General features: G+C 37.3%; 1 protein-coding gene across 1 annotated transcript in view; it reads right to left on the reverse strand.

Annotated features, from left to right (window-relative positions):
• Positions 1 to 26,047, reverse strand: part of AK5 (adenylate kinase 5) — a 91,044-nt gene that overhangs the window by 40,567 nt on the left and 24,430 nt on the right. Inside the window, exon 7 of the mRNA XM_065656396.1 lies at positions 5,007 to 5,097. Coding sequence (XP_065512468.1) covers positions 5,007 to 5,097 — 91 coding nt within the window. The remainder of the gene's footprint in view (positions 1 to 5,006; positions 5,098 to 26,047) is intronic.

Below are 26,047 nucleotides of genomic sequence, written 5' to 3' on the forward strand. Positions count from 1 at the left end.
CATATTAAGATTGCTGCCAAATTAATCTTTGATGCAACTCTTTGGACTACGTAAGAGACACTGGGGAAGGACTTAGGTCTACCATCTACTGATGTGTGGTGGTGGTTTTGTTTTTGTTTTTTCCCCCCTAATGTTCATGTATACTTTATCAGATTGCTATAAAAAAAAAAAATAACAGAAAGGGATTTTACTCTTGCTGCCATAGAATGTCACATGTATATATGCAGTACATTCTCTGGCATAAGCAGTTTATGGTCTTATGAAAATACCTGTTTGTAAAGATATATACAACCAAATTTACAACTGCTGAGAAAATCTTTTTATTTATTTTACATAGTTGACATCTCACTCTTAACATTGCATCATTGTTAATAATAAAATTTAACTGAGCCTCAGTCATCACCAGCACTGGCCTACCTTGACACATCAGTCACTTTTAAAGGCACTTGTGTGCAAGTATTTGATTAACTGTCACTTAACTACCAAGAGCAGTATGTATCTTTAGTTAGAAATTTTAATATGAGAGATGGTGCCACAAACTTAAATGTAAAGGTCAGGCTGAAAATGAATACTCATCCATAATGTATCTTAAGTGATAAAAGCCATAATGGTTATATAATTTTAATATGGTCAAGCATCTTAAAGGCCTTTTTTTTTTTTCTTGAACTAGGACACCAGTTTCCTTGGGGAAGCATAGCTCCTTTCTAAGGTATATTCAAGGAAGGTCAGGAAAATTTAAAACATATCTCTTTTCTTTCTTGGTTCAATGAAAACTAACAAAATCCATAACCATCTATCACTGAACAGTATACAGACTTCTCTACCCTTCTCAAATTGTGTAAAGACAAACCTACCAGAAATGAATGGAAGCAAACGGCTACTCACAGGACAAGATAAAGCAATGAGGGAACATGTAAGAGCACCTGTGATATCCCTGGTGCAGTATGGATAAGCATGAGTACTTTGCTATCCTCCAGCTCAGATTGTTGTTGGATGGAGCATATTTTGCTGAGTTTGGACTAAATCTTGCTAAAACAGGTCTTCTAGGGGAGGACAACGGGCTCGCTAACTAATCGCTAGTATGTGCGGCAGAGCCGCTTTGCAAAGCACCGGCAGTCAGCAGTGCTGGTGGGGGCAAAGCTCCCGGCAAGGCTAAAGCTGAGGGGAGAGTGTTGGAAAGGGGATCATTCAAAATTCAGCTCAGGTTTTCTAAGCCCAAGTTTCAATCAGCAACATTTCATGTAAAACTTGTGGCAATGTTCAGCTATCAAAGGGGAAACATAAAACGTTGTCTTCAGGAAAACAGGAGGATTGGGTGAAGTGTTTGGAAGCAAACATGCCCTGCTGCTTCCAGTGGGTCTGCAGGCTGCACATCTGCTCTGACAACAGAACACCTGATCAGAAGTTTCATTGCCTTTTCTGAGTTGTTGTTTTTCCTTTGGTAAGTTGGTACACTGAGAACTAGGCTATTAAAAAAAAATATTAATACTTGTTTACCATTAGGAGAAAAGTCTTACAGTCTGAATTGTCTGAATTCCTTTTAAAGGGGTGCCCCATTCCACCAGATAATTTCAGCTCTTAGTTAGCTTAGAGTCTTGATGTGCTTGTATGAACCTACTGCAGATGATCTGAGTAACTCTATCAATTTCAAACTCAACAGTTAAAAAAATTAAGAAAATGCATGAAGGCTCTACTGCCATGGAGGAATAGCTTGCAAGCACCTGATCTGAAAAGGTAGTCTTAGCAGTTAAATAGGCATCCTCAATTTCAGGGCACACATGAAGTTGGAGTAAGGGAAACCTGGTCATTTTCATGTGCCCTGTGTTTTCTTTAGGGGAAAATACAGAGAGGATTTTATCAGGTACAGTACTGCACAATTAAAAAATAAGTCAGTTGGAAGTTTTTATTAAATCCCTGTCAACTGAATAATCAGCTCTCCAGGGAGGAGCAGGCTGCTGAAAAAAGAAAGAGCAAATCAGCTAGAATGCATTCCCTTTTTCCCCCTAGGTTTTGTATCTTGACACTGAAGGCATCATTCATAAAGATTTGCCTTGCTAGGAACCTGAGAGGATCCAATGACCCGGCTCTGAGGGACGAGCTGAGTTGATGGGCGGCTGCAGTTGTACAAGAGTGTGCGGACAGGAGCTGCCCCTGGCAAATCTGCTGCTCAGGGAGAGGGGTTCCGCTGCCGCCCGAGGGGTACAGGGCTATGCTCAGTTGCTTCCTTCACCATGAGGATGTACTTTGAAATTTTATGCCATATTTTACGTATTGTTTATTGCTCCTAAGCTGAATTGCACAGGATTGGCCATGGAAAGCTGAGAGGGTATGGCTGTTACAGGCAGGTGTGTGATTCCTACCACAGAAATGCACTCCAGAACTCAGGGGCATTATGGCCGTAAATGTCTCTGGTGTTTCAGTGTTCTGAGCCTGGGTGCGTGTCACTTTCTCTGAAAGCGTGTTCATCCTTAAGTTTTCATGATTGCAAATGTCAAGCGTTGCTTTTTCACAGTTCACTAAATTCATTTATACAATGAAACTAACTTGTACTGAGCTGTCTAAATTTATTTGCAGTTGATTTAAACTTCCCATTACAAGGTAGCTAATACCCCATCAAATAGGTTAATTAAGTCTGCTTCTTGGACCATTTGTGTTTTGGCAAATCAGCTAATGTATTTCCAGTCCCTGCTTAAATCTGTTACTTATTTCAAATCCTAGCGGCAATTCTATTCAATATGGTTCATTGCCTCAAATATGCCTAAATTCATATTTTAACAACTACAGTATTTGCATTGTCCGACACTGACTGTCATAAAAGTAATCTAACATGATCCTGTGGAACATGTTGCTTCTCTTATAAACACATTTAAGCTCAATAAAATAAAAATGTCTTTTTATGTTATGGAACATATGCATTGCATATCAGCTCTTGGGCAAGACAACTGCTTAGAAGATAAATTTTGAGTGGAATATAAGAGAAATAATTTACTGAAGGACTGATGAGCATTAGAATGATTACATTTTAATTTTGCTCTCAGTAAGATGTTTCTAATACAAATTTTATTGCAGCCTTACACTGTTGAGTTTCATGACAGGTTGTTGCTCTTAGCAAGTCTTAATATGTCATAAAAGGCAACAATGAGAAAATTGTATTTTAATCTATAAAAATATTCAGTTATTTTCTCTCAGCATACATTGTTACACAGTTGATTACAACTGGATTTTACAAGTATAACATATGAATTAGATTGATGTGGAGGTATGAAAATATTAGAAATACTATGTTTATGTTAGCCACTAGGAACCAAAATATATTGCAATATTACTAATAACGTTAAAAGACAAAAAGTGAAATTAAATATCTCATCTCATAGGATCTCTAGAAATCCTGCTTCAAATCTCCTTACTATTATCGGTGCACAGGTTATGCACCAATTAGATGACTGTGGCATGGCTTCTCATAAAGCTCATAGCTCTGCAATTATTTCAGTGAGGAATTAAGTACATCAGGCTTTCAAGGAGCTGACCGGAACTTACCCAGAATCACAACCAATTTGTGCAAATTGTTTAGCTGTTGTCAATCTGTCACAGCTCTACCTTTATGCCACTTCTTTCCTCCTCTTGCTATTCAGTACTTAGCTCATTTAATTAGGAAATCCACAGATAATTATCAATACAATGCTATGCAATGGGAATGGCATTTTACATTTGGAATTAATCTCTTGCCTCTAGGAATAAGGCCAAGCACAAAAGAGGAAAGCGTACCCTTTAATGGAGAAAGCTAGTGGTCTTTATTCTTGTGTGCATCTTATCTCAAAGCTGACCACTAGAAACCTGGTTTTTAGCTAATGCACTTTTTATCATTATCAACCCCCACCACCCCGCCTTGATAATTCATCTTTATCTTCTTTTGAACATTATCAAAAAAACCTTATGGATGGGTTTTGTAGGCTAGTTCGCATTGAACCCCCTTTCAAACCTTCAAACATGACCTAGTCTTTCTGCCTGAAATACTGCTCTTTGCAAATGTCTTGCTACCAGAAGAAAGTAATCTTCCCGTTGTCAAAAAAAAGATACTAATAGATGTATTGCTCCTACTAGACTTCATTGTGCTTCATCAATTAGGAATTGGCTGCCCCCAGAAGATTGTTCACAATCACAAATAACTGAAGCTACTTTGTCTGCCAATTTATGGCAGATTAGTTTTCCTGTAAACAGAGATCAGATACATGATTTTCTCTACTATACATGTCTAATCTTTGTTTTCATAAAGCTAGTAAATTTTACAGAAAAATATTTCACTTAAAATTTTCTTTTTGTGTCCTATTTTACAAGACATTTGTGACCTCATCTATCTATATAACCCTCATGGTCTACTTGGAAGGCAGCCAGGGATGCCATGTGTGAAAAGAAAAAGTTGTGAAGTTAACAAGGAACATTTTTATGTTCCCCTCAAGCAAAATATTTCTGACAGATGTTATGGATTTTCAGTACTTTGATTTTTAGCTTCAATTCTTTTGCAGTCCTTTGTCCCTCAGAGGCTTCTTCTCTGAAGACATTCAAGCTTCAGTAAGCACAAATAATAAATATATAAATAAATAACTCCCCCAAAACGCCTGACATATTCACACAGTTTCAAAATGAGTACCAAGTTTTAGGGAGGAAGTATGTTCACTGATCTCATAGGACTGATTTTCTGGTGAACACTGAGGTATCATCTGGAACTGAGACAGCTGACAACTTGAATTGACCAACTTACGCAGTTTTTGTATTAGGGCTGTAGTTTTTTAGTGGACTACCCATATTATTTTAAGGTGAGCTCGTAGATAAGATGTTAGGTGGGTTGTATGAAGTTTCCAAGTGTAAAGAGATTTTTTGCCCTTGGTTGTGCAAATGTTGAGGTCAAGATTGCTACAGTACATACATCCACACTTGAGGACTGTGAAAAAGGAATCCTCCTAATGTTAAATGCAGTATAAAAATGTAGTTCTTTAACATTAACTCACCTGCTGCAGCCTCTTTGTTTGCGAATAGTTTATTGTCAACTGCCGAACTTATGTCAGAGAACACTTCTTCTTCATCTCTGTCTGCATCAAACTATTAAAAAAAAAAAAAAAAAGTTGGCAATCAGACACTGCTGATACTGCTTACTACTTGGCTGAACATCAACATGTAACATGATTTCTCACCCCAAGCCTTCTTGATAGGAACGTTTCTATTTTTCTGTGTGCTGTCCATTGCTTTAGGTATGAATCACTTTAATTTTGATGGAAAACTAAACCAATTTTGTAAATGATTTTGCCTATTTTTAATAGCTTGTCAGGAACAGAGGCTACAGTAAAATTGACTTGCTCTCGGAGAATGAAGTTTCAAAGCAGAAAGTAAAACTAGTAATGCATATTACTTTTTCAACCATTGGATGGCTGAAAAAAATGACAGCATAGAGACCAGAAATGTGATTGCTTAATTGTCACTTTTTTCAGAGATTAGCATAATTAACGATTTAATTTGCAAGTGAAAAATTTTCAGCATCTTCTGAATTGTCTGAAACCAATTTTTCCGACAGGTATGTGTGTACTATTTCCTCAAGGAGTTGAGCAAAACTCTTGGGAAAAAGTAAAGCATTTTTGAAAGTCCACTATTATTATATATAGAAAAGAAATCTTTCCTTGCTCTCACACTAGCAGAAAGTGTATTGCCTCAGTGATAAATAAAATCAGGAAAGTAAAGCTCCTTTAAAATGGCAAACAATTTCTTACCATTTTAAACTTTTTTCATTTATTTAATCTTTTGCCTGAATTCTGGTACAGATTCTCTCAAGTTTTTTCTCAGCTCTGACAGATTCTTTTTATGGGCAACTGACATGCTTGACAGTGGGTTTGTGTTTTTTCTCATCACATTTATCAAGCTTCATTCATTTAGATCATCGCTTATTGAGGATTTCTTTTGAAAAAAAAAAATGACATTTTACTACTGTTGCTGTGGATTTTTTCATAATTCTTGAATGGAGGCCAAGTACATTCCTACAGAAAAGGGAATACTGTAACCTCAAGTTACAGGAGCAAGCAAATAACGGTGACATCAGATGGCTGTCATTCAGTGCATGGCCCCCTGTATAAGAGTCACTATTTTCAATCATTCTGTATCTTCAGTGTAATATGTTTTAGAACATAGAATGAATCCCAGGGCGAAAAGCATTACACCAGCGATTGCAAGCTGATGAACTGCAGTGCGCTCTTTCTTCTAAGTTCGAGACTGTTGAGCAACTTTTCAGATGTCTTGCCAATACCTGCCTGTCTCATGGTAAAAATAATAGGCAGGGAAAAGCCATGGAGAGAGATGTTCAAACCCTACCAGGAACTTTCCTGCAGAAGCTAGTGTTTATAGAGATGAAGTTAGTTTCCAAATACAGCATGATACTTGATGAGTTAATTTTAGAGAGATACTGAATTGCTTGTCTAACACCCACCATTGCAAAAATCAGTATCACTCTTTTCATTATGCCTTATGATGACTTATGTGTTATCTATATTACTTAAGCTGTTCTGTCACTGGTAATGAAATTTGCTTTCTTATGGAATTTTCCATCAGCAACTCAGAGGATAATACTAGCCCAAGAACAATTATTTTAGAGTGGCAGGTGTCAGAAATAGCTCAGAAATAAGGAAAGAACATCAAAGAGACAAAGAATGATTCTACAAACGGAGTCTGTGTGAACGAAAGAAAATGGAAGCTTGTGGGAGGCCGGAGTATGCTAGAGAGAGGCAACTATTGCAGAAAGTTTGCTGCCAGAAGCTTGACTCTCAACACCCGTCCAAGTGCTCAAATCTAAATTGGTGTTAGTCCCAATTTAAATCTTTAAGGTCTTAATATTTAGCTCTATGCTTAGCTCAGCCCTAGAGTTCATTTCCATAATAAATGAGCCTACTATAATTATCAATACATGGAGGTTTCTGACTGGTTCTTGAACTGGAGTTTCTGGCTCTGCCCCTGAGGACTGCTCAGAAGTTCATCCTATGATGCAGCATCCATCTGTCTGGGCAGATATTTAGCTGTTACTGAGGAGTTTTTTCGCCATTCAGTGCTAATCAAAACTCAAAGCACTAGTTTTTAATTATAAAGCAGAAATATGCATTTACCTAGTAGGACTATATCTTGTGTTAAAACTGAGGCTTGTGGAAGAATAGGTCTTAAATGAAGCTGTTGGGAAATTCATTATCCATGCACAAAGAGCAGCTTAGGAATTTCCTTGTTGATAATTCACAGAGATAAATACTCTCTTGTTCTTCTGCACTGGTCAGTCTCCAAGGAAGTGCGGGGATATGCTTTTCTTATGTTGCTTCTTGGCAAAAAAAGTGTATGTTTCATTAGATATGTTAGTGAAGATATATTTATATATATAATGTTCGTGGGTGTGTGTACACATAAAAACCAATAAATTGTAATCACGTTGTGTCTGATTGTTCCTGTGTAGGTTGCACCACACTTAGAGAGATGACAGGCTTGCTTTCTCATTAGTAACGTTCCTCTGAATAATACAGTTACCATGAAAAAACACATGATCAATCTCAAACGTTCTGAAGGTTCCAAGAATTTGAAACATCAACTTCCCCCATTCAAAGAACACCAGCTGTGCTTCAGTACTCCAAAAAATCCTGGCTTTGTAATGAAAGCCTATATTGTCACCCAAAGAAAACCAATTATTTGAAGCTTGCACATAGCCTCAGTTTTCCCCTCACAAAACAAGAATTGTAATTCCCTGAGCTGCAGGAAGGCAAGGTAGCTTTCACAGAGAAAATATTTTTGAAAGGAACTAAGTAACCATATGAGTTCTGTACTACATTGAATTGCTAAACATTTTTAAATGAAATCCTTTTATTATTATTGGAGGATTGAATAAAACATAAAAGGGACTCAAACAACTCTATTCACAAAGAACAAACAGCAGTAAAACTTGTATTTTTAGCAGGATGTGTCTAAATCAATAGGTTGCTTTCCCTACTGAAAACAAATCCCTACTTGCTTCAGAACACAGCTCTTTGCTACTGAACTACCTACTTGTATTTTATGGATGGCTCAGCTTAATTGTAGTCAAGGCCTACGTTTTATAGAGACGTAATTTTATTAAACATGCCACTGAAAGCATTTGTAATACATGAGACACATTAACTGTATTGTTATCTGAAAGAATCTTGCCCAGTGATGCAGGAAGAAGCACCAGATCTCTTCTCTGCGAGGTCAGTGGGGTTTGAGGTCTGAACCCACCCTACAGCATTTCCCTCAATGAGGCACTAATGGGGTTTTTGTACTTCGCTATCTCCATTCTGTCGGGGCAGGAAAAGTGAGGAAGGACCTCAGAGGACAATTGAGAATTGCATTTCTTTAAGGAACCGGCTAAATCTCTGAGCCAGGAAAGGTTTCACAAACCTTTCTGAAGTACATTTGCGGGCTATGCTTGGTAAGAATCTAGCAAAATCCTTCCCCTGCCCCACACATAACATGTGGAAGCTGTGGGGCAACAATCTCCACATCACTTCTGTGAGTGGTTCTGCTTCCAAGATTTATCTCCCTGTGACAAAAGAAAGTATGAGAGGCTTTTTCTATCTTTTCTCCCCTCAGTCAGTTCACTAATGGTATTTCTGTGGGAGTAAGAGCTAATACAGCATCATTTGGGAAGATGTCACACACTGCAGTTACACCACATAGTGAGACCCCACACCAGTCCCCTAGTTCAGGGAAACACATCCCAAGGATTAAAGCAAGAAGAGGAGTGTATCTCTGAAGTCTCCAAGGTTTCCTTTTAGTTGAGTTTCAGATAGTTTTGCAATGAAAGATAATAAGCAGAGGAACTGAGGCATGAAGGTGGAATGTTCAGACTTGAAGCTCAGGGGACATTTCTGTGTTATAAAGTATTTTTAATTATAATCTTAAAAAAAAAAGGGGAGGAGGGGATATAGGGGAGAGATTTCTTCGTAGCCTATTCTCTAGTTCTAGTATTTTCTATCTTTTATATAAAGTACTCTGAAATATCAGAATATTTTTCATATGATATTGTATTACATACAGAAGAGAAACTACAACTGAAATTACACTAGAGCTCAACAGCGATTTATAAAAAAATATGCAATTAGCAGAGGTCATAAATTGGTATCAGAAATTTAGAAAAGAAAGTGAACTTGAGATTTTTATCACCATTGTTAAAATCCTAAGGAAAACTCCAAGTTATCTAAAATAAACCACTTAACACCTTATTTTTTACCACGGCAGTTACACAGAGGATTCAAAAATCATTGCAGAAGGCCCACACTTCTATCATTAGAGTTTCTCAAGTTCCACTTGTCATCCAAGTGTCTATTGCTATGAGTGCTACTTGTAAACAGGCATGAGGGTGAATGTTCAGCAGCCCTGAGTGGAGCTGACAGTTCTGTCGGGGGTGCTGCTGGCTTTTGTATATCCCAGCCTCATTTACTCAAAACAGGTACAATTTGAAGCTACTAACTGAGCCATTTTTGGATACACTAGGTGCACAGACAGAATCTAGTATGGCAAGAAAAAAATTAAATTAAACCATCAAATTAAAAAAACATCTTGCATCAACATTACTGAAAACTGAAATGACCCTCAAAAAGAGTAAATACACAGTTATTATATAATGGAAACCATCAGCTAATTTAACTCCTTACACCACAAGTGTGAAAACACAAACATGCGCACAGACAGTTCAAACCTGCTCTGCTCCTCTAGAAACAAAGAGAGAGACCCTGAATAGATTTAGGGATTTTGTTATAGCTGATACAAAATGCAAAAATTATGTCAGATCTGGCCCATTCCCACATCAGTACAAAAGAGGATACCTTGGGACACTTGTATTTCAACTGCTTATCATCTCCTTTTCTGTTAATTTGGCAGTACACAAGCAATGCAAGGCTTTGGGGTTTTTTATTCTTAAAGTGATTTTCTATTATTTCATGCTAAACCCCAGAACTCAGTGCCATGGCACATAAGTGTGGAGATGTTATGACAGCTTAATTCCCTTCACAATAAAACTCTGTTAAGCCAGTATCTATACTTGTAATATGGAACAGTATGACACCAAGTAAATAGTATGTCTGATCTGAAGAAGCAATTAGCAGTAAGCAGAAGTAATAGCCTGTCTTTGTAGGTTTATGTGGAGTTATAGCTTTTGATAGGCATAAAGAGGGAGAAGTTCTATCTTTATGCTGTGATCATGTTGAGCAACATCCTGACTTACATCAGTTTTCAGCTGCTAAAAATGAGTGCCTTGGGCAATGTGGTGGCAAGAGTTGATGGGAAAGACACCATGCAATTACGGGCTCTTGTAGAGCAGAAAATGGGCAAATTGGAGGAGAGCTGGATTTGGCTGGGGAGAGGGGAGAAATCAGTATTTTGGTGGCATGGTTGGTTGAAAATTAATGAACTGGGGGGAAAGTAATTACTTGTTTGGTAGGGAAGCTGATGGAGGCAGAGTGATGGCACAGAGTGGGTTTGGAACATATATACTTTTCATAACGCTAAGATGCAAAGCCTGTCTGTCTGAGCAGATATTTAAGAGCACTGGCTGGTTATTTTTTTCCCCAGTAAGGTTATTCATCTGGATGGCTCGTGACTGTTATGTGGGAAACAAATATATTGCTGCTTTATTTCTGAAATATTTTTTATCATGTTTTCCATTTCTTCAGAGGGGCTCTGAGCTTCCAAAACACATTGTCATAGAACGGTTTGTGTTGTAAGGGACCTTAAAGATCACCATCTAGTTCCAACCCTCCTGCCATGGGCACAGACACCTTCCACTAGACCAGGTTGCTCCAAGCCCTATCCAACCTGACCTTGAACACTTCTAGGGATGTGGCATCCACAGTTTCTCTGGGCAACCTGTTCCAGTGCCTCACCACCCTCATAGTCAAGAATTTCTTTCTTATATCTGATCTAAATCTACCCTCTTTCAGTTTAAAGCCATTACCCCTTGTCCTATTACTCCACACCCTTGTAAAAAGTCCTTCTCCAGCTGCCTTGTAGGTGACCTTTAGGTGCTGGAAGGCTGCTACAAGGTCTCTCCAGAGCCTTCTCTTCTCTAGGCTGAGCAACCCCAACTCTCTCAGCCTGTTCTCATAAGCGAGGTGCTCCAGCCCTCTGATCACCTTTCTGGCCTCCTCTGGACTCACTCCAACAGGTCTGTGTCTTTATGCTGAGGGCCTCAGGGCTGAACACAGTACTCCAGGTGGGGTCTCACAAGAGCAGCACCTCCCTCAACCTGCTGGTCATGCTTCTTTTGATTGTCCTCCACTAACTTTTTAAAGCTGAAGTCAGTTTAACACAGACGGTAATAAACAATTCAAAATGTTTCAGCCATTTCTCTACACTGCTATGACTCCCACAATAAATATTCTATTTCTCTCTGGAGTTGTCATCAGGAAACAGAAATGAATTAGGCAGCATATGCAGTAGTTCACATAGTATTTAAGGGACATGATTTGCAGGTGTTTGTTCTGTGTTATCTGACTTCTTGACTTCTAGAAGTAACTTTTCAGCCTATAAATGCATCCAACATCTCTACATATAAACTCTCTATGCATTTTTACTTTGCAAATGATTAAAAACCTGCACCTGGACACATATTACATCTGTCCAGCAGCTTCTATAGCAAAGTCAACTACATTATTTTTGAACATTAATTGAAACCAAAGAGATGCTTTAGCATATGCACATATAGAGACCTTTTCTACCTTGAAAGCACAAACACTTATTTTAAAAAATAAGCATTCCACTGTTGGAGCAATTTTCACTGTGCATTTACTTTTTAAAGGAAATTTCCTTTAAAGAGGCAAACAGTATTACGAAGAAATAGAAGGGTGTTGTCAAGCATCAAGGCAGATGACTACTAAAGAGCTTGAATGGAAAACTGAATTACAGTCTAAGTAAGGAGATGCTCCATGATTTATTCGCTACTCAGTTCTTGTAGAACTCAGGAAGACATTCAGCCTGAGGGAGAGATCATCTTACTCTCACCTCCACTGGGTCTAGAATAAATTGTTTGATTTTTACTTTAATGCATCTAACCCTAAAGGAAGGGGAAAGACATTATTGGTTACAGAGAGTCAGGTATGACTGGATGCCGTCCTCACCCAGCTTTAACAGCCCTCTGTGTCTGAGCTTGCAATATCTTGCTTCCCTCTTATGTTGCTGGAGCTCACAGTGATGCTGCCAGTTATGAGGCATTACTGTAAAATTCAGTATTTTGAAACCTAGACAAAGGGCAGAGCAGTACAAAAAGTTGCATGAAGCTCAGTCAATAACAGCTGTAGTTGTAAATTTGCTCTATACAGCTCAGTGACGTTACAGAAAGATCTAGAATCACCTCTTTTCCCAAATGCCTTTGGTTTTTTTCATTCCACAGCAATGATGCTTGTCCTCTAGTGTTTTTGTTCCATCTTTATGTAGGAAGACTTCTGATGGGCTTTGGATGTGTCCTCATTCTTCAGCAGATCCTGGGAACTGACCCTCTTGCATATAAACCAAGAGACTCTTTGGGAATAAACCAATTAAGGATCAGTTGCTATACCATAATTCCCCTATTTCCTCCAGTACCACGTGAGACAAGTACTGGAATGTTCCCATTCCCAGGGCACCCAGTGAAACAGCTCTGACTACTGATATGTTCAAATAAATGCTTTCCTCAATACCTTTAATTTTTAATATTGAGTACAGCAGTACTTCTCAGAGGGAATGAGCCCTAAACCTACGAGACATTAACCACTATGTTTGCATATAGAGAGATTTCTCCTGAATTAAGTTTTTTCTAAAAAAAATGTATGTTTTCCCCTGCCTGTAGTGGTCTTGGAGATCCCGTGTCACTGTCCTTTCTGTTTAAAACAAAACCAATAAATTTTCTAGCATCAGCTCCCGGAGCACATACAGATCACAGACTGGCACCCCAACTAAATATATAGCAACACTGGTTTCCCAGAAAAGGTCCATACAGGCAACAACTGTAATTCAAATAAGGCAACTAAAACAAATTTTAGAAAAACTCAGAAATAAAAGACATTTCTTCCTATAAATATTTTCTTTCAGTGATAGTTTACACTTTGCTTCAATGAAAAGCATTGATACTGCTGCCAAATACACCATATATTTCCCTTTCAAGATCAAGAGCATTTCTTCTGCTGGGTTTAGTAGCAGAGATTCTGAATGAAAAATACTAAAATATTGTAGGCTGGTCTTTTACCATTAGATGATGTCATAACAACTATTACCAAAACCATTATTTTTGTTTATGTATCATCAGTTTTCTAAGGAAGAATGCTACCAACTGAAAGCTAACAAGTCCTGTATTAGTTTCAACTGCAAATTTAACTAGTTAATAAAGCATGAGAACTAATGACTCAGATGCAAGAACAAGCATAGAGTATATCGTAGGCTTAATCATAAGCTGCTGTGGGGTTTTTGTAGGCAAAATCTGCATTTAATTCAGGAAATAGTTTGATATTTGTAGGCATCTAAGACCTTAGCAAGATAGCAATAGTTCTAGTTATTCAAAGTGGAATTTGAGACTGTAAGAACTAGAACATTTGAAAAATTATTAGCTTTTCTGTTTTCCTTGGAAGACAAAAATAAATTTACTTTCCAGCTAAACAGTTCCTGTGTATTTCAATAAATTCTGACCCAGGATAAGCAGTGTTTCTAGCAGTGGTCTCTACATTAATCAATTCTGTAAATGGCATTGGGATCCTTGATAATAAGCCCTCCCTTGGTCACCTTGAGCTGAAGAGTGCTATATTTTGGTGAAATAAATTATTTATCTCTAGCGGCATGACTCATACCAAACTCAGAATAATATTCAGCAAATGTCAGTTTGAGTTCTGGATGGGCTCATAAAACCAACTTCCAATTGCGCTGCCTCAGGGAGGACATGAATTTGTTTCCTGCAGCAAGAAGTGAGTGCACCGCTATTTTAACTTCTGTACCAGAAAGTTCTGGTTAGCTGTCTAAATTACTGGAGCATGTTGTTTCAGAGCACAAAGGAGACTATTTGATTTATAAATGAAAGCTGGCAAGCTAAGGAGATACTGACAGAAACTATTGCTTTAGTCACCACAGAATATGACATTTTTGCATCTAGCATGTATTTTTTTGAAACAAATGTAGGACAAAATCCCACGTGATTATGTAGGTTGAAAGTATTTTTAAATATCGTAACAAAAAAGTGGATGAAGTGGAACTGATTGACATAATTTATTTAACTTTTCAAAAGCTTTTGACAATATTTCTGCCCAGAGGCTATTAAATGAAACATAATTTTACAGAAGCACTAAATAACAATGGGTTTATTTTTTAAAAAAGCATGAGAAATGTCCAAGGTATGTGTTGACAACAAGTAGTACAGAAAATGGCCACTAGGAAGGAAATAGAAAGTACGAATCAGAAAACTAGAGCAGCTCACCCTGACTAAGGAAATGAAGTCTGAGAAGGGATAGGGATGTTGTCAAGAAATGCACATGATGAGACAATAGTGTGTTGCAGGAGAAGGATGAAAAAACAAACAAAAACACAAGAATGCAAGATCAAAATGAAGCCTCCACTATCTTTCTTTAAATATAATTTAATAGCTTTACCTTTGGCTGTCCACTACCTATTCATTTGAGCAAAGTGAATTACAGAATACCTGAAACTCTAACACTTGAGGTCTTACACCATAGTATTAACATATTGTTGAGATATCAATAATTTATTGCAAAAGCAAGCTAAACAACTTACATTGATCCATAAAAACTGTTATAACTGACCATTGTTTCAATTTACACAGAAAACTAGAACTTTTGACACAGTAAAGGAGAATCCACTACTTTACACTTTACTAAACAGTATTTTATGAACGGGGGGTTTTCTCTGTATTGAAGTAGCTTCTGGCTGCTATTCTCCACCACTGCAGCTCCTTCACCACTGCTGTACTTTCCTGTTGGATCAGACTGCAGCATCACAGCGTTTCTCACGTTGTGGTTGTTTTCAATGTCACCTTATGAAAAAGCAGACAAATATCTGTGAAGCTTCTACCTTTCCATTTGCTGCCTAGTTCTAGTATGGGGTTTTTTCTGACTGTTTCAACCCTTGGATATTATAGCAGAATAATCTGTCTTACAGCTGTACAGTGATATTAATTTCTACTGGAATTCTGGCAAAACATGGCAGGGAATTACAAAATTAAGTGTTTTCAAAGGGTCTGCTTTTGTAAAATAAGTCAGCTCAAAGCGTACAGAAGCTGTACCGCTTTCTTTCAACCTTCACCGGTGTTGTAGTACTGACTAGAACTCCAATGGTGACTAGAAACAACAGCTATTTAGAACATTTTAAAATTATAATTTGTTTTTTGTTTATCTTAATATAACAAATGCTTTATTTATGTTTGCCTTTCTTTTATTATTAAAATTTTACTATTGATAAAATTATTGTTAAAATCATTCATGTTACCCAGACAAAGTGAATGGCATAGGCTCTGACACACTTACAGATCCTAGAAAACAGGTTTGGTTTGGATTCAGGATAGGCTTTGGGAGAACGCATTGACTTGATTGTATTTTCTGCTCTAAAGAGTTAAGGAACAGCTATAGAATTATGATTAATTAAATGCATGTTTATGTCAGCAACTGAAGACCAGTATAAGCTTATGGAAGCACCCTTAAAAGCAACTCAAAGTGTAACCAGATATTCTTGCATGCTTCTAAGACACAAACATATATGACATGAGAGAAATGTGATAAATTCTAAAATTATCTATACTTCTTCTTGGTCAAAATACTCTGAAAATTTGCAATGAAAATAAGAAATTTAGTCTTTATTTTTAATATATCCGGTAAATGAAAGACGTGTTAAGACGCAATTTATAAGGGTAGAACAAGTTTATTATTGAGTTTTATGATGTGTAGTTTCAATTCATTTGATACTAGGCTTAAATATATCTTTTACTGCATTTTTTCTGTTTAAGATTCTAATTAAACAAAAGACATTCTAGAAAATTAAGACTTCTTTACATTTGCAGTGAACTTACTTCGAGTTGATTAAAAGATAGTGTGAATACATTCCAGTATTTTTTGCTTACAGAAGGGATTGGGGGTGGATTTCAGTTTCCCGCTCTCCTATCACATCCTTTAAGCTGTACTGAGATAGAAAACTAAGTATTTTAAACATTCATTTCTAGTACTTTTTGGTTTTAATTCTGAACAAGATGGCTTGGATAATCTGACAGTAAAAATCTTTTAAAACAGAAAATAATTTCAGATCATCTTAAGCCTAAAGCTCTTAGCTCTGGCATTCTCCGTCTACCCATTCCATTTTTAAGTAATGCAATAGATGGCATCGCACTGTGCAGATAGTCATATTCAGTTGGTGGGTCTTACCAAGCATATCCTAATTAGTAATCATTAATACAATTCCAGTTATCTCCTTTTCCATATGATAAATCTTATTAGATCTTCTAACTCTTATGCAGTATTATATTAAGGGTAAATATCTTTTTTTCATTCTAAGGGACACAGTCTTCTCGAATGGGCACGACAAATGTTAAGTGGGAAGTATCAATACTCAGACTCACTCTAGAAGCAGACTTGTGATAATTCATAGAATAAAGACAAGATTGCGGAGTTTTCAAGACAGTTCAGATATGCTAGTTCTTAAAACTAGTTTTCAAAATTTTAAGTAGAAACAATGGCTACATTCCATGCAGTCATTATTGCTGAGGAGGAAAGGAAAAGTTCCTTTAGTGTGGACTCTAGCGTTCTAGCTCCCAGAAGCTTTTGGAAGTCACTGTCCAAACTTATCATAGAATCATAGAATGTCCTGAGTTGGAAGGGACCCACAAGGATCATCAAGTCCAACTCCTGTCCCTGCATAGGACAGCCCCTAAATTCACACCATAACAACCCCTAAATTCACATCTGTAATCTCTTATTGGATTCTATTAGTTTTGACAGTAGTCTATACTGTAAAAGAAGAAAAATAATTTAGAGGTAGATCCTAATTATTTGTAAAGTTTACTCTGTATTAAAATTATGCCAAGGGAGTAAGGGAACTGACTAAATACAAACACCTCATCAAACAAAAGTTCACGTGGACCAGTCTACACTGAACAAACTAGATCCCGTTTCCGTTAAAAACCTTCTATCAGGCCTTAGGATGTTGCTGACTTCCTCCATCCGCCACTGTGGAGAGCGGGAGTCTGCAGAGAGCCCATTTATAGATGCTGGCTCTGCAAGCAATTGATTTTGCACAACAGCTAATTTTTAACTGATTCCCTGATGTGAACTCAACACTCTTTTGCCTTGTGTAATGAAGAACCTAAGTACTTGCCCGTGATTTATTTGCAAAAGGCTTCCTACACACCCATCTCTCAGAGCTGTACAACTTTTGTAAATACACAGTCACTGAGGTAGAGAGTGACTCTATCTACATAGTTATGTCCCATCCTTACTCCAGTGAATAAATTATTGCAAGCTTCTATCCCTGCTTAAGACTTTTCTTTGTCCTTTTACATCCTCAAGCCAAATCGTGCACTCAAAAAAGGCTAGATTTACATCTTCTTTCATGCCTCCAATGTCTGTAATTTTCTACTGAATCTTTTTTCAGGTCACTTTTTTTTTTCTTTTTAAATCAGTAAAGTTCACCATGCTTGTGTAATTCATGGGAAAAAAGGAATTTTACAATTTTGTTTGAACTTTGCTCAATTTAAAAAGAGCAACTGTAACCTTTAACTTTAAGAATAATTAATATTTACAAGGTAAATTGTTGTCCAGCCTCAACAAGAAGCTATCAAATAAATTCCATTGAAATTTCTAACACAACTGGTTGTTAAGCTAAGGGTTTTAGTAGAGACGTCTTTCCAAGAAACACAGACGTGGCTCCTGTTATCAAGTCCTAACATAAGCGATGAAAGAATATCCAGCTATGTTTAACTTATTCTGTATTATACTCACCCTACTGAACGTAGTGATTTTTCTGAGGAGTGGTCTCCTGGCTGTAGCTCAAGGATATAACGAATAGTTGTTAAAACCAAACTCATTTCAGAATTCACATGGCTCCTGACCCTCTTTCTAAAGTTCAAGAGATATAAGAAAACACAAATTGCCTAAATGAAGAAAAGCCTGTGTTCACAAAGCTGGAATTGAGCTCATTTGTGTCTTGCACCCCATGAACCGAGACAGAGATGAAAGCTAAAGTACCCACAAAACCTTTAATGGCCATTACAGCAGGCTGAGGTGACATACATGGCCTGAGGGACAGCAGAGATAATGTTCTTGTAAAAGAAACAGAAATTAGATGCCTTTGGTTTATGCGAATCTATATTATGTAGAATTTATACAGTGAAATTCTTGCAATATGGTGTAGACAGAAAGAGGATTACTTGATTTTTTCAGTGTATTAAGGACTGATAAATTTAATAACCAACTTGACTAAAAACTTTGTTGCTGACATTCCATGTTCCCTTTGAATAAGTCTGTTCTGTTCAGTAGAGCAGACCAAAAAAGCACAGAAGGCAGAACACAGTAGGAAACCAGTGAAAAGCATATTTTAATATTGCCTAACTGGCATCTTGCAGTGGTAGGAGAGGGAGATAGGCATTACAAAAACTATAGTATTACTGAAACATACCGGATGGTAGAATGCAATAAAAGATAAGACCTGATGTGCTAGCCAGAGCAGGGAATTCCGAGGTACCGGTATTGAAAACATGAATGTGAAGCTTCAATTTGACATTCTGGTTAAAGATAGGAGGAGTAATCCAGTGGAGAATATAATGAAAAATAGTTAAGATTTGCCTAAAACCAATGTAATTTTAGCAATTATATTTTTAATAAAATGGATCAAGGGGTAACATATGTATGAACAATCCTAGATATATAAGTAACTGATCACAGCAAGTTACAGTGAAAACATGCCAGATTTTACACATTAAGTCATCTATTTGCTATAGCATGACTGGTATGAATGACTGTCTTGTTGGCATAAAAAGAGATTAACCTTTGAGAATGGAGAAAACAGTTCTTCCTTCACAGAAAATTACGATTATAATTGCGATTGCAGTGTTGTAGACATGTCTTGTGAGGCTTCTTTTCCCATTTTATTATTGAAGTAGACTACTGAATTGCAGAATGTGATATGGTGACAACAAAGTGAACAGTTATATTTACTGGCCATTAGTGAAACAAACTGCAGTCCTGCATCAGATGGAAAGGTACAAATGCTAGCCCTGGGAGTAGGATAATTGTGCAAGAGGATAAAGGAAAAATCCTTAGTTGTGGCAAAGATAAACTGCAGAGGATTCACAAGCGTGTCTTTGCCAAGACTTTTAGGTTATGTCTACATGATACAAGGCAATGCCGTGCAGAGATGTTTGTGATAACACTAAATGATGTACTACAGTTACAAGGAACAAAATAGCCATCTTAGTGGCTACCCGATGTATAATTATCAGCAAATTCAAGAAGGATATATTACTTCATTGAAGTGCTGAGTTAACACAACACACATGTTGCCTAATTCTGAGGTATTTCATACAGTTCTTCAAAACACTGTTAACTAGATATTCTTTAGTTGTGTTAGGAAAAAAAAATCCTCTAAAGAGCCATCAGAAACACTGAAAAGGATACAGTGGAAGCTATAGTTCTCACTTTAGTACTCTCTAGTGTGGTGTGTTCCCTGAGTCACATAATGGATGAGTAGCTCTTCAGCTTTCTCAGTTCTCCACCAACACTGCAGCTGCACCTAACTCTTGTCTTGTTGAGCCTAAATGCTGAAAAAAGACTCCAGAACACTAGAGAAAAATGCCAGAAGAGGTCCAGAAGACTAACTGCATCAGACTTTCTGATGACAGTCTGAGCATCTCTTCTCCGTTTTGACACTTAAGTGGCTCCCATCATTACAATATCTGAGCATTCACAGATGTGGATAAGTTTATCTTTATGACGCATTAAAACTATGAAAGTGTAATCTTTTATGTCCCCTCTCATGCAGTACATCTACAGGAAAGGAAGAACAGGAGCAAACACTCGAATAATTACAGGATGATGCTAGATTGCATGAGCAGAGGCCAGATCACCCAGTCTCATTTAACCCATTTGAATCAAAGTCAAGTATGGTTGATATCAGAACAAACATTCGGTTGCCATGTGCATAAGGAAATAGAAATATTTGACAATTTAAGATTCAGGAAATAAGGATGATAAATACTGGAATTGCAGTGCACAAGCCACGACATGTAGTAACATTTTAATAGGATTGCGACAGTGAGAGCTGAAAGACCATCCTGATTTTACTGACTTGCATAAGTTGTTATCCAAATTTCTTCCATCAAATGGCAGCAAAGTGGTTTTGTCTGTAAAATCAGAAATTCACTGATCATAAACTTTTCACAGGGAAGACTCGACAGTGGTAATCAGAGCTTGAAATCACTAATGGAACTTCTGGTAGGAAAGTGGTATTTTAACATTTACGTCAAAGCATGGCTGAAATGCAGTTTTGGTTCTTCTGTTGGATGTTCACAAAATCAGGTGTGGTTAAGGATGTGCTTATGGATGCAAAGTATTCCTGATTCGATATAAAAGGACTTCCCAGAGACAATGCATTTTTTCCAAGCCGGTTTCTTAATATAAGCTTCCTCTAATGAGAAAAATTAATCATCTTTTAGCCTCACTTTAACTACAAAACGGAAATTAGAAGGTAATATTCACTCAAAGGACACAACTTAATTACCCTAAGATGGACTGTTTAAAATAACTTGAAGAGTATGTAGGGCATGTTATTTTAAATATCTCTTACAGTTCATTTCTCTGCATGATAACTTGGCTTAATTACTTCCCTCAGTTTTAGCTTCAAATCTGTAAAAAAAAAAAACCTCTGTTAATTTTAAACATGTATCAGCTTTCACTGTGCCAGAAATGGATAAATCTGAGATAATATGGCTGTCAGAAACAGCATTCCCTCTCTCTTTCTGGAGTTCCTAAATCAGCTCAGCCCATGCACTCTTCAGTGGCCAATTCTATAGCCAGACTTGTCAAAGTTTGTTTATTTTTTTCAAATCCTACTTCTTCATTCAAACTACTTGGGGCACAGGGGGCAGGGCTGTTATTTATTTAAATCATCATGCTTCCAAAGATAAAGAAGAACATAGTGTTGCACCAATGCTATTTACCTCAGCAAAGAATGTCCACCCTCAGGGTTTCTCTGCATGCTTGTACGTACACACAGATGGCAAGTTTTCAAGCTTGGTCATTATCTGGCAGACATTAGTATTTCTGATGAACTTAACTTGTTGACATAAATTATATAATAAGAGGCTAAAATATTTTGAAGCTTAGAAAGTGTATATGGTACACAAGCTTCCACATATGCAGAAATCACTCATCTATCCCATATAAAATGTGCATATATTTATGAACAGTTTAGACACATTTCTACATAAATTTCATTCATGTGCCATCTTTTCTATGTTCTCCAAAATATCTCACAAAGCAGTAACACATGAATAGTGTGGAGACAGGGTAAAACCCAGCAGTGATGAGAGCACACGTAAACTTTCTCTAGTTCAGCAGTTCTACAGGAAACAGTTCCAGGTTCTTTCTCATATCCCAATTCTTTCTAATATCCCAATTTTTCTGCAAAAGAGCTATCAAACATAGGAGAGAGACAGAGACCCTTAATTTGCAATGACAGCTAGCTGACTTCGTGTCTACAGAGATCTGGTTACCTGTTCTAGGCTTCAACTTACCTTTCATTGATTTTAATCACCAGAAAAAGTGATAGCAATTATTTCCCATTCCACATCTCATTTTCTCTGTACAGATTTTTTTTTTTTTTTGTGATTACATAAGCATATACATCCATGGAGCCAGATAAAGACTGAGGAACCATGCAGCAAAACAGAGCGGGACTCCTGAATCTCAAACAAAGCCCCTGGTCCTGAAGTTCCCACAAATGGTTCCCTACATTTCTGGTTTGATTTGAAAAGTTCCTGAAACACTGAAGTTTTGCTCCAGCAGACGTTCAAAGCTATCTGGGTTCCTCTTTGCACCCATTTTGGTCATGCCCAAGAAACCAGAAGTGGACTGAAGAGCCAGTGCAGTAGTCATGTTAAAAGCACATCTAACATGCCCTTACAAGACTCAGCTCATGTTGGCTGTACTTTTAAAACAAATGAGAGGTATTTGAAAATATATTGGTGACACTGGGCCAATCGATGGGAAATCTCCGTTCAGTACCCTCTACAAAGCAAAGCAAGTCCAACCCCCATCTCTGACCTATAGGGACAAAGGCTGTGTTCAGGCTCAGACGAGGCTAGGTTGGAATGAAACCGTTCCTGCCAAGTCCGTATCACTTTGCAGCCAGAAATGCAAGATCCAAGGCATCAGATGGCACGTAAATGAGATCCTGAGCCTGCAGCAGCAAAGTGAGAGCACGCAGGGGAGGTGGTGGCTAACAGTCTCTATTCCTAGCATTACTTCAGGGAAGGGGGTGTAGGATTTTTAAAATTTTCTTTCAACGGATTGTTTAATGCAAAACTGCTTGGATGAGAGCAAGTATCACTACCAGAAAACAAGAGCAGCCAGTGATTCTGCGTTCTGCCAAACCAGATGCACGTTCCTCCACTGAGCAGATTCTTGGAGCTGGATTCTGGTTTGGGAGAGGTGCCTGGCGGTGGTGCTCTCAGGACCTGGAAGCAGAGTGGAGGATCCGATCGTGCCTTTTCGTAATGGTTTGCTATTGATAAGATGTGGATTGACCTTGAGAGTAGCTGAAAAAACTGCAGGACTCGCATTTCTCTGGGGAGGGCCCCAGAATTAAAGGAGGAATGAGTAACTGAAAGATCTTTGGAACCAGCAAAATATTCACAGCAAAACAAAACTCAAGTTGGACAACTATATGATAGCACAGAAACTTTAGAAATGGATTATAACTGATATTTTCACCAGCATATTAGTAAATTACAGCCTGTAGCTAAAGTTCATGTCAGTGTGCAATGTTATAGCAAAATCCCTTTTTTAACCAAATCAAGAGAAAAATTTATATAACACAGTTCCATGGGGAATTTTTCTGTGACAGTTGCCAGCCATTAGGCTTGTTTGATGCTAATGAGGGCAGACAGCTATATAAGCTATTTCCCTCACCCACAACTATTTAACTTCTAAATTTGTGCTCAAAATTCATTTCCAGCTTCAGCTGCTTTTTCTGGTTTCTCTTCTCTGACTAATCTGAATGTCATTTTAATGTTTTGCATAGGCACAGTAAATTCCCTAAAAGGACAAGTGAGACAATGAAGATATCAGTGAAATCAGCATTTTATGCCACAGGATGCTGTCCCATCTTGGCTGTTTAAATAAGGTCCAGAGCCTTCTCTTAATGTTTAGTATTTTTGTCTCACTAAAGCTAGTCTTTTTTCTTTTTCTTTTTCTTTTTCTTTTTTTTTTTTTTTAAATACACACAGGCTTATTAAGATAACAAGGTTGACACTGGAGCTTACAGGGAATTATTATAAATAAGGCAGACTGGGCCTCATTCTGCCTCCAGTAAGAGAAACTTCCACTGCTAGGATGATGAGCTCTGTATATTTTTTTCTGTCTAGACCAATGGATATGTTCTACAAAGAACAGCTAAGCTCTCTGGGAAGAGCTTTAATAACTGTGACTGAAAGATTTTTGTAATCCAGTGATCTACTCTCCAATGACTATACCAATATCTATACCAGATTAGAGTCCAGATAAAGTGGAGATTTAGAGACCCTTTTAAAAATAACTAACAGTTGGGTGATGGGGATCACTGGGGTGGGAACAGCAGAGACTTAAAATCCATTTGAACAAGGCAGAGTAGATACATGAAATTAAATTGCCTTTTCCATTCTACTCAACTTCTCCTCTATCCTACCATTTTCCCACAATCAGTTTTGGTTTGATACAAATAACTAGTTTCTAAAATACAGATTATCTGAAGATAAAAATCGTGCGTATTTTCTTGCCCTCTTCACCACTGATAATTTTTTCCTCTGATGAAAACATAACAGCAATAATCATAGCATGGTCAAAATTTTTACTTTACTGAATATGGCTGATCGCTACTAATGGCTTCATTTTACAAAAATAAGTAGCCATAATTTTTTCTTGCTTTTTTCTCAGTGAATTAGCAGTAGAAAAAGTACAACTCATATTTTCAACTGTGTGGGCACCATCCACTATCCTCGGAATTCTCATTCCTTTCTCTTCAGAATGTATCCCGTCCCTATGACTGAGAGCAACTTAACCAAGTCAGTTGAGCGGAAAAAAAAATATTGTAGCCAAAGAGGCTACTTTCTGTGGGAGATTTTGTTTATGACTTAGAGTTACAGACATTATCATACAAGTGCTACAACAGTTTGTTCATTATGGTCTACCATGCTGTATTGGTGTGCTCCTTAAACTTCCCTGCAGTAGGATGAATTACATCTGATGGGATGTAAATGAAAACATTTCCTAGTGAGAATAATTTTACATCATAGTAATTTATTCAAAGGTCAGTGAATGTGATTTTCTTGAGCTGTATCCAACAGTTCTTAAGGGCAAGGTAGTTCATAGCAGCAGGTCTAATAATGATGAAACATCAATATAATGTCGAGAAGATAAATGTATTTTGAAATTAACAAAACAATAAAACAGTTTTCAGCTGAATTTTCCAGCTGATTTTAAGGAACTCTTTTAATAGTGGTCTCCTTTAAGAGTAAGTTCTCACCAGGCAACAAAGATGTGATGGACTAGAACTTCAGCTAACACAAAGCAGTTTTCTCCTGAAAAACAGTTTATCTAGGCTGGGGTGCCAGGAGTGGGGAGTGGGAGAACGATTTTTTTATTATTTGTAACTCACAGCACATTTTTTTCAGAGCAAGCTATCTCTCAGGACAGCAACCACATTAAAAGTATTAAAGCACATTAGTTACATAAGGATTACGGGGGTTTTTTTCTTTCTTTGCCTTTTTCATTATTATCTAATTTGGGAAAAAAAAGGAAGGAAACTCTTATAAATCAGTGTTAGAAACTGAAATGATACCATACTGTATCTCTATGAGTGATGCAGCCCAAATAATGAAGTACCTAACAGTGATTCTTGTACGTGAATGATATGAACCACCTAAGTATATTTAATTGAACAGTGAGCACTGTCTAGAAGTTTGCATACACAGACTGCTTTATTTTTTTGAAGTTCTCTACTCATGACCACACCTCAGTAGTAGCCTTGGTTTATCTGGCACTGCTCTGTACACATACCAATTGTCATGTCAGCACCAGAGACCAAATACAATAATATTCTAATATTTGCTAGATGGCAGGAAGGATACAGGAACAGATTAAACTGTGTTCAGAACTGAAGTCTTCTGCTAAACATCAGAGTATCTGCAGATCATCTAGGCATTTACGTTTTCTCCCTTTTATAATTTAATCTAACTAACATCTTCCCTCCATTACTCTGTGGCTTAGTTATTGTCTAGATAAACAAAACCAGGACAACAATATATAATATTCTAAGATTTTTTAAAAGTTACTGATAAAATAAATGCCAGCATATGCATCTATTTATATACTCGTTGTCCAATATTGTGATATCTATTACTATTGTCTCGACACTTTCTGAAATCAAATTGGACTTAAGTAAAGCCAAGTTTTGATTTGTTAGACCTACTGACATTGCTAAAAAGAATTTTAAACACAGACTGTGTGTTCATGACAATATCAGACATTTACTTCTCTTTCTTAATTATAATGAAGTTTACAGATCTGTTCAATGTGAATAACAACCCAAAATGTTGGATATTCCAACTTCATTATTCCAAAGGAGTTTTTCAGAAAGCACAGAGTTATACCTTCCCATTTCTCAGAACTACCGTAGTTGGGGCCTCACTTCTTTCCTTGAAAAGAGAGGCCAGGATCAGACTCTGAGAGCAAGGATACCACGCACACACTGAAAACATACGGCATACAGAGCAGCAAACAAGTATAAGCTACATATTGTATAAAATTAT

This window comes from Caloenas nicobarica, chromosome Z (genome assembly GCF_036013445.1).
Source record: "Caloenas nicobarica isolate bCalNic1 chromosome Z, bCalNic1.hap1, whole genome shotgun sequence".
NCBI classification, from domain to species: Eukaryota; Metazoa; Chordata; class Aves; order Columbiformes; family Columbidae; genus Caloenas; species Caloenas nicobarica.